Source organism: Populus nigra, chromosome 12 (assembly GCF_951802175.1).
Source record: "Populus nigra chromosome 12, ddPopNigr1.1, whole genome shotgun sequence".
Lineage (NCBI taxonomy): Eukaryota > Viridiplantae > Streptophyta > Magnoliopsida > Malpighiales > Salicaceae > Populus > Populus nigra.
The window spans coordinates 7,014,830-7,025,297 of NC_084863.1; the positions used below are offsets into that span (position 1 = coordinate 7,014,830).

Genomic DNA, 10,468 nt, shown 5'->3' on the forward strand with positions numbered 1-10,468 from the left:
TTTTACCTAAGGTCAACTACATTACTGGTTTTGTCTTAAATTGCTAAGGGTCTATTTAGTTATATTATCGATGGTCTGCCTACAATATTCTTGATTTTAGTGTCAGTGAATATTTAATTAAAAATTCTTATAACTCTAGCATTGGTAAGAATTACATGAAGGAAATGTATGAAATTTCTAACTTTGACATTAGTGAATATTGGGCTTAAAATAATTTCTAATTCCAGTCCTAATATTTCTAATTTTAGCGTTAGTGAATATAAAGAGTATTTCCAATTCTGACATCGATGAATATAAATATTCTTGACTCTAGTATAATTGAATATTGAGATGATTATCCAATTTTGGTATTGATGGATATCAATCCAAGAAGGTATTCTCGACTCTGACGTCAATGAATAAAAAAATATTCGAATTGAATTTTTTTTATTTTTCTTGAAAATTTAGAAATTGTGTTATTATTTTTTAATGTTCAAGAGTGTTATAAATCAATTTACCTCAAACATAGATAACAAATACTTTTTTATTTAGAAGGACAATGTTGATGGTTTTGCTTTTTAAAAAATTTGGTTATGTTCCCAACCAGCCTTTTAATTTAGGTCAAGTTCCAATTAATTTTATAAACATGTTATAAATTCAAAAAATGTTTTCAAATATTTTTGTACATTTTTTTTTGTAGGAATGCTAAAAAAAAGTTAGAATATATTTAGTATGAAAAAAAAACTAAAACCAAATTTATTTTTTTGTGCAATGTTAAAAACATTCAAGAATTTTTTTTTTTTTTAGTAATCTTGGGCATGCGATTTAAAAAGAAAGAATTTTTTTAATTGTTTTTTTTTCCTTACATGACCATTAAATCAAAAAGGGAAAGAAATAACTGTTAAGAAAATGACCCACATGACTTTAATCAGGAACACAAAAGCAAAATGAAGGACCAAACTCATGCAAGAGATTCAAAGCTATGTCAATGGAATTAAAAAAACGTGCCTAGACTCTCCATTTCTGGATTTTTTTTTTAAAAAAAAACTTAACATTCCATTGTCATTCTTAGCGATTCAAATCTTCCCACACGGTGTTTATTTTTATTTTTAAAAAATTCTTTTAAAAAATTTTAAATTTTAAAAAGTACAAGTACATCATGGTAGGTATCAAAGAAATGAGAACACCTTATAAACCCAAAACAAGAGCGTTGGACTCTGCGGTAGCTATTATGTTAACAGCTGTGGTTTGGCTCATGAGACCCCCTAAAATTGAGATTTAATCGCAGGTTCGGTGAAGCAATTTTTTCATCCTTCTCATCCTGCTCCTGTTGTGTTTTTGTGCAGTGAAGAGTGAAACTCCACTGTTCACATGAACAGTGGAGTTACTTTTCACTATTCCAGCCGGACTAGGTCTGGTCCAAAACTAAATGAGTCCGATCTGGTTAAAAAAATAATAATTTTAATTTTTTTTAATTGTGTTTTATTTGAAAAATTAGAAGAAGATCCTTTAATGACGTAACATTTGTAGAATTTGATCGCAATCCCAATTTTGTTCTTACCGGGTCCGACCCAATTAAAAAAAATCAATTTTATTTTTATTTTTATTTTAATTGTGTTTTATTCAAGAAATTAGAAGGTGATCGCTTGATGACGTAGCATTAGCAGAATTTGATCACAATCTCAATTTTGTTTTTGATGATATTTTACCTGATGTTGTTGTTCGCTTAAGAAACCATGAAAAATATAGTCCTTGTTGGATAGATTTCGTACGTGATGAAATTGCACATAGTTTAAAGGAACAAAAAAAAATATTTGATATCAATATTATTTATTTCATAATGTAATAACAGTAGTTAGATATACAATATTTAAATTAAAAACCATCAATATTAATATATATTAGTTATTTTATAACCTTAATTTGAAAAGCATTTTTTAACCAAATACATTAAACTATTTTTTGTTCAACCTCAATTTCAATTACAATTTTAATCAAACATATATTTTTCTAAATCAACCTCAACTAAAAATATTTTTTATAAAGTAATTTTTTTCAAATCACAATTATAACAGCTACCACAATACCATACATAGAAAACTAGAAAAACAATACGCTCTGGAAACAAAGGAAATCCTCAGGACACTCTCCCAAGCACTAACCTTTTGCCCATATGTATATGTATAAACCTTTGTGTATATAAAGATAACACAAAAAAAAACAAACAAGAAGAAGTAGAAGATGAGACACACCTATCTTTTCATGAGAAAGATGAAGAAGACCCCGTTTGGCACTACGGCAGTAGTAGGAAGCAAACATTGAAAATCAGTATTTGGTTAATGCAAACCACATTTTTTTTCACATGAATCCCACCTAAAAACTGAGGTCGAAACTCAATTTATGAGAAGTAAGTTTTATCTGCTTCTCCTACGTTCTTCTCCTGTGGAGAGTTTCTTCACTGTTCACATGAACAGTGGAGACCGGACCCGGTTTAAAGCTATAAAAATACATTGAACCAGGTCCGATCCAGTAAATTTTTTTTAATTGTGTTTTATTCGAAAAACTAGTGTTTCACATTATTCAATAACACTATATAAATTAAAAGGAGATCGCTTGATGACGTAATATTTGTAGAATTTGATCGCAATCCCAATTTTATTTCTGATGATATTTTACTTGATATTGTTGCGTGCTTACAAAACCAATGAAATTGTAGTCCTTGTTGGATGTATTTCATACATGATGGAATTGTAGATAGTTTAATAGAACAATAAAAAATATTTTATATTAGGTATTTTCATTTCATGATATAATAGCAGTAGTTAAATCTACAATATTTAAATTAAAAACCATTAATATATATATATATATATTAAAATTATTTTATAACCTCAATTTGAAAAGCATTCTTAACTAAACACATTAAACTACTTTTTGTTCGACCTCAATTTCAACCACAGTTTTAACCAAATATCTATTTTTTCAAACCAACCTCAACTAAAAGTAGTTTTTATAAAACAACCTTTTTCAAATCATAACAGTTACTGCAATACCAAACACAAGAACATGTTTATTTATTGAGTGATATAATGAGTAGCACTAACACACAGGTATCAAAAAGAAAAGAGCCACAAGAAAAATAAGTTATTTCTATATTTAACTAACAAAAACATGCCCTTATTTCATTGTTAAGCATACTACAAAGAAAAAGCTTCAAATCCAACACAAGTTATTCTGTCAAATTATTGATCGAAGACATGAAATTGTAATAATCTTATAAAAAATAAATTAAAATAAGTTATAAAGACAAATTCTTAATAAACTCAAGTTATCTTATTAAATTGAAAATCGAGATCATAAAACTATAATAATTTAAAAAAATAAATTAAAATAAATTATAAAATTAAATTCTTATCCAATTCAATTATGATAACATCGCATGGAATTACTTGAAAATAATTTATTTTTTATTTTCCATCTGTAATACTGTTGTTGTCCATCACTTTTGTATCCCGCGCATCAAACAATTTCCTTCTGTTTATGATATATATGAGAAAAAAAAGAATCCATTTTAACTATATTTCATTTTCTTTACTCGGAAATAAAAATTCAAATGCAAAGCAGATAATCAACATTTCCTAAAAGTAGGTTTCAACTTCGTTACACAAACCTCTGGAAAAGTAACCTGTGTAATAAATACCTTTGACAGACGACAAAGTTTGGTTACTGTCGGATACAATAAATATAAAAATATATTTATTTGAAAAGATAAAGATAAAAATATAAAAATAAATTTATTTTTAAAATAAATTTTTATATTTTTAAAATAAAAAGTATACAGACGACAATGTCTTGAGATAATATTTATTATTTCTAAATTATTCTTATAAAAAATTCTCAATTCTAAATTTTTCAATTAAAACATGTAATATTAAAAATGATTATTATCATAATTTTAAAACCCAATTTGAAAATTGATCTAAGGTAAAGCCCTAGTCACTCGTTGAGGCCTGGGTCATCGATCGGGTTAATTAAAGTAAATGTAAGAATAAAAATGATTATTATTATAATTTTAAAACTCAATTTGAGAGTCGACTTAAGGTAAGGCTCGGGTAACGAGTGAGGTTGATCATTGATTCCGGGTCAATGTAGAGACAAAAATGGTTATTATCATAATTTTAAAACCCGAATAGAGTATTGACCAGGGGTAAGGCCCGAATCATGTGTCAAAAGGGTTAACCTAGGTTGACCTAGGTCAATATAAAATAAAATTGGTTATTATCATAGTTTTTAAACTTGATTCAAATGTCAGATGAGGGCAAGACTTGTGTCACAGATCAGAAAGGTCAATCTGGGTTGACCTGAGTTAATGTAAGGATAAAAGATGTTATTATCATAATTTTAAAACCCGTCTCGAAAGTCGATCGGGGCAAGGTCCAAGTCACAAGTCGAAAGGGTCAACACAAGTTGACTCGAGTCAACATATGGATAAAAATAATTATTATCATAGTTTTAAAACCCGATTTGAGATTTACTCAAGGAAATGTTTAGGTCACGAGTCAAGATAGTTAACCTGACTGGCCTAATTTTTTTTTAAAAAAATCAAAACAAGCTTATTTTGACCAATTTTGTTTTCAAAATAGTCAACGAGTTCTTGACTTTTGTTTTATCCCGGCTTAACTTAAGTTTTTGATAGGGTCATGTCGAGTCAATTATTCCTCTATTTTTTCTTAAACTCAGACTAGTCTAGGCCCGGGATCAACTTGTCAAGTCAATCATAGTTTTATAATTAGGATTATTATAAAATTATCAATTTCCACTCTCAATATAAACTAATGTAAAAATAATAATATCTAATTATTTTTTAAAAATATATATGTTTGACAATAATATATATTAAGAGTAAAAATAAATATTTTATTTTATTTTATTTTATCCACCATAATCAAATAAGATATATAAACAATTATTTTGTTTTATAAATCACTATCAAATACAATCCTTTCTTGTTTTTTTTTTTTTTTTTTATCTTGTCTCCATTATCCCTGTCTTTACTGTTCTAGAATCATAACCAATCGCTATCTAAGGACACTTGTATATTTTCGTAACCACACAAACCTTAGATTTATTCAATTTCTTTGGTTTTTTTAAATCTTAAAGTTAATATCTAATAAAATCTATTAAATTATCTTGAATATACTAAATTGATATCATCATCTTTAAAACCATTTTAGAAATATAGTTTTGATTAATATATAAATTAATTAAAAAACATCTATATATCAAATAAAAAAATTATCATTAATTTTAGGGCCATAAAAAAAATATAGCTCAATTAGTTAAGTTTTAAATTTATTTTCTAGAAATTATTAGTTTGAATTTCATAAATCTATTAATTTTAGAATCTAAAAATTTAATCGAGATATATATAAATTATAGAAATTCTATCTTAATAATATATATATATATATAAACATCATGAAAGGAGTAACTTACAAAGAGGGAAGAGAGAGAGTGGAACTACTTTCGTACGAGTGGCCTAACCACTGGAGACAGGAACACCAACCCAAATAACTTGGTTCTCGTCTCTCCTTCTTAAATTCTCTTTCTTTTTATAAAACTACCTTCGTTTTGGTTCTAACTTCAACTACTTGAGTTGTGTTGTGTTTACTTCTTCTGCTCTGTCACTTCTCTACATACAATATCTATATGTCTCTCTGATTTGAAAGAGAAGAAGAAACAAAAAATAAAAACAAAATAAAAACACCCACATTACATCACATTCTCTTACACAATGTCAGCATTTTAGCATTTACAACACAACCCACATCCCATTCAAAGAAAAAAAAAACACAGTCTTTCTATCTGCTCTTCTGCTATCCTACCATCAACTCGGCCTACAACATGTCTTCCAAAACCAGGTAAGAATAAGATCTGATTATTTTTTCCCTTTTAGTTGCTGTTCTTACTTCAATGGGTGTTGCGAATTTAAATTTTGATTCCAAATATGGGATTTTCGTTCTTGATTATGTGATTACTGGGTTTGATCTGCTAGGGGGTTTTGAATTCAAAGTGCATATCCTTTTCTTTTCTTCTTTTTGTGTCACTCTACTTTTTCACTGCAACTGGAGTTTCCCTCTTTATCAATTTTGGATTTTGAGTTAACATTTGAAGTGGGTTTCGCTTCATTTATTTGTCTTAATCCTGATCTTTGCTTCATTATTATTTTCTTGTGATTTAGTTTCTTTCTTATTTGGATCTGTTCATTTAGCATTTCTGCCGCAAAAGTTAACATTTGATTTATGTATCTTTATATCTATGCTGGTGGATAAGTTTGATCTAAGTGTGGACTAATATAATTGTTGATTTATGTTTCCCAAATTTGGCGTAGATCCATCTTAATTTTGATTGGGGTTGAATTTTTTTTTTATGTATGTCTTGAATTTTGTGTTTAATATATAGTGGGTTTTTATGTGATAGTGTAATGGCGGTACTTTAAATCTTGAACAGATCTGGTTTGTCTGAAACTCCTAGCAAACCATCACCAGCAACTCCTAGAGTTAGTAAACTGAGCCGAGGAGTGGCTAAATCAGAGTCTGATTCACCATCTCCTTTGCAAAGTTCACGTCTTTCAGTTGACCGATCACCGCGATCCATTAACTCAAAGCCCACAATTGATCGACGGGCACCAAAGGTCACTAGTGCTACACCCCCTGAAGTAAGTGTGAATAAATGCAACAATTTTTTCTTGGTTCATCTTTGACGTTTTATGGCATGTTTGATTCTGCTTTCAAATATGTGTTTGGTTTCTGGAAGAAGGAACTTTTGGGGTACATTGTTTTCAATGGATATCGTTTCCTTGTAACAAAAATGAAAGCATGGGAAAAACTGATTCGTGAAGTTTCTTGAATTGGATATGTTTCCTTATGGGGAAACTATGAATGCTAGTATTGAGAAATTGGATGTTAGAGCATGTTTCTTGTGCCATTTCAGTTAATGCTTTTTGATGTAAAGGGAAGTTTGTGGAAATGGAGCTGATGTGTCCTAGCTATGTTTTATTTTGAATGGAAAGTGAAATTTTTGCTTTCCTGCATTTATTGATTGAATGAATTTGGTTATCAGAAACCAAAGACACGAGTGGTGAAGGGTTCAGAGTTGCAGGCTCAATTGAATGCTGTTCAGGAAGATTTAAAGAAAGCAAGGGAACAGATAGAATTTATTGAAAAAGAGAGGGCACAAGCAATTGATGAACTGAAACAGGCACAGAAAGCTGCTGAGGATGCAAATGAGAAGCTTCAAGAAGCTTTGGTGGCGCAAAAGCGAGCCGAGGAGAATTCTGAGATTGAGAAGTTCCGAGCTGTTGAGTTGGAACAGGCTGGGATTGAGGATGCCCAGAAGAAGGAAGAGGAATGGCAGAAAGAGCTTGAAGCTGTAAGAAGCCAACATGCTTTGGATGTTACCGCCCTTCTCTCTACCACTCAGGAGCTTCAAAGGTTGAAACAAGAACTGGCTATGATTACTGATGCAAAGAACCAGGCACTGAGCCACGCTGATGACGCAACTAAGATTGCTGAGATTCATGCAGAGAAGGTGGAGATGCTTTCATCTGAGTTGACCCGGTTGAATGTATTACTTGATTCAAAGCTTGAAACAGAGGCCATTGAAAGCAACAAGATAGTGTTGCAGCTTAATGAGGAGATAGATTCATTGAAACAACAGCTTGAGAAATCTGAAGATTTTGAGGATAAGTTGATTGAAAGAGAGGCTTTCATAGAACAGCTCAATGTTGAGCTTGAAGCTGCCAAGATGGCTGAATCTTATGCATGTAACTTGGTAGAGGAGTGGAAAAACAGGGTTGAGGAATTAGAGATGCAAGCTGAGGAAGCAAATAAGTTGGAGAGATCTGCATCGGAGTCATTAGGTTCAGTCATGAAACAACTAGAAGCAAACAATGATTTATTGCATGATGCGGAAACTGAAATTGCTGCTCTTAAAGAGAAGGTTGGGTTGCTGGAAATGACAATTAGAAGACAGAAAGGGGATCTTGAAGAATCAGAACATTCTCTTGGCATGGTAAAGGAAGAAGCATCGGTCATGGTAAAAAAGGTCGAGTCTCTGATGTCTGAGTTGGAAACTGTGAAGGAGGAGAAAGCCCAGGCTTTGAACAATGAGAAGCTTGCAGCTTCTAGTGTTCAAAGTCTGTTAGAAGAGAAAAACAAACTTATAACTGAGTTGGAGAATTCCAGAGATGAGGAGGAAAAGAGCAAGAAGGCAATGGAGAGTTTAGCTTCAGCCTTACATGAAGTTTCTGCGGAAGCAAGGGAAGCCAAAGAAAGGCTGGTATCCAATCAAGTGGAGCATGAAAACTATGAAACCCAAATAGAAGACTTGAGATTGGTCCTAAAGGCAACTAATGAAAAATATGAAACTGTGCTTGATGATGCAAAACATGAGATTGATCTTCTTAGAAACACTGTTGAAGAATCCAAGAATCAATTTCAGAACTCCAAGGCTGAATGGGATAAAAAAGAAAAAAATCTGGAGAATTCTTTAAGGAAATCAGAAGAAGAAAACTCCTCGCTGGAAAAAGAAATAGATAGGTTAGTGAATTTGCTGACACACACTGAGGAAGAAGCTTGTGGAATGAGGGATGAAGAAGCTCATTTGAAGGATAGCCTGAAGGAAGTAGAAGCTGAGGTGATTTCTTTGCAGGAAGCTCTTGGGGAAGCAAGGGTTGAGAGCATGAAACTAAAAGAGAGTTTATTGGACAAAGAAAATGAGTTTCAGAACATTTTTCAGGAAAATGAAGAGCTCCGGACTAAGGAAGCTTCCTCGCATAAGAAGGTCGAGGAGTTATCTAAGTTGCTTGAGGAAGCTATGGCTAAAAAGCAAGTGGAGGAAAATGGTGAGCTCACAGATAGTGAAAAGGACTATGATTTGCTTCCCAAGGTGGTTGAGTTCTCTGAAGAAAATGGACATGTGAGAGAAGAGAAGCCCACAATGGAGCTTCCACTACAGCTATCCAATGAGCTGAACACGGAAAATGCACAGGAACATATTAATGGCCCGACAAACAAGGCTGCTCAGATGGATGCACACAAACTTGAGAATGTGAATGGAAATCCAAAGGAAGATGAGAGCAAAGAGAAGGAGGATGATTCTGTGGAGGATGAATTTAAGATGTGGGAGAGCTGCAAGATTGAAAAGAAAGAGTTTTCACCAGAAAGAGAAACGGAGCATGAATCCTCCTTCGAGGACGAAGTGGACTCCAAGGTGGATGGTGGTGAGAGCTTTGATCAAATAAATGGTTTATCTTCAACAGAGAATGTTGATGATGGTGGAAGCTCGCCTTCAAAGCAGCAGCAACAGAAGAAGAAGAAGCCTTTGCTCCGCAAGTTTAGTAACCTACTCAAGAAGAAGGGAACTGGCAACCAGAAGTAGGGGGGCGGTAACCAGTTATGGCCTGACAAGTGCCCTATTTAGCAGGCAGGTATATTTGATAATATCCTTCAACTGATTGTTTACTTTGTTGTTTTTGCTTCAGATTTTCAGATAGGTTTATAAGGAAGAGGTTTGTATTATCATTTGTTTTCCCCTCATTTGATTTGATTACACGTAGGGGTGTATCTTGCATGTCATGGAGATTTTTTCTTTCCCCTTGCTCTTGTCTAAATTCATGCAAAGGAGTGGTGTATAATTGGTATTTTAATGTGCTTTCGTGATTTTACATTAAGAAAAGTTTATTGTTAATTGTTGGTGAAAATGTAGGATTAAATTGATTCGGACGGAAATTGTTCTTTATGAATATCCCTTTCTTCTGTCACAAAAAATTTCACTATTTTCAGAGGTGACAACTCTTCAGAACAGCCAGTTGAAGTATTATAAGTTTCTTTGAGTAAACTGAAGTGGCTTTTAGCAATGCATGAGCTAAACAGGGATTGATAATAACTCAATGGTAGGTATTTAGCATGAGGTAAAGCAGGAACTTGTTGCCTCCATATTTACATGTACTTGGAAATGCCAAATTGCCCAGAATTTACAGAGAGATCGGGTGTGCTCGCTTGAGCTTGCAAAGGGGACTTGCCAATGGCTGTGTCCTGAGCAAAGAGATGATTCGTGGAAAATGGTCTGAATTACTGATTCAAACACCTGTGGAAGTCTTTCAATGTCTCCTTGACAGTAACCTCAAAATAAAATGACCCGGAAATGTCTAATTGTAGGCAAGGAGAGAGAGAGTGCTCCGCTGCATGGGAGCCTACTTTTTAGCGAGGTGGTCTGAGAAATGCAGAGCAAGATCTCCTCCTGTTTTATCAAATTGTTCTTCACTAATTGGCTTGGTTTCTGCGGCCTGCAATAATTTACCTAAACATTAAAATGTGATGGTGTTTCACTGTCTCGACAATAGACTTGGATGTGATGGCACTTCACTCTCTTTGTACGAAAATGAAGCACCTTAACATAATCTAAGTCTATGAACAATGAAGTATCA

General features: G+C 32.5%; 1 protein-coding gene across 1 annotated transcript; it reads left to right on the forward strand.

The window, feature by feature from the left end:
- The first annotated feature begins 5,470 nt into the window (after window positions 1–5,470).
- LOC133670104 (WEB family protein At3g02930, chloroplastic-like) lies at window positions 5,471–9,729 on the forward strand. The gene is made up of 3 exons (XM_062090564.1): window positions 5,471–5,900; window positions 6,490–6,697; window positions 7,102–9,729. Exons 1-3 carry the CDS (start codon window positions 5,884–5,886, stop codon window positions 9,418–9,420), a joined length of 2,544 nt encoding a protein of 847 aa, XP_061946548.1. The 5' UTR covers window positions 5,471–5,883; the 3' UTR covers window positions 9,421–9,729.
- The last annotated feature ends 739 nt before the right edge of the window (window positions 9,730–10,468 follow it).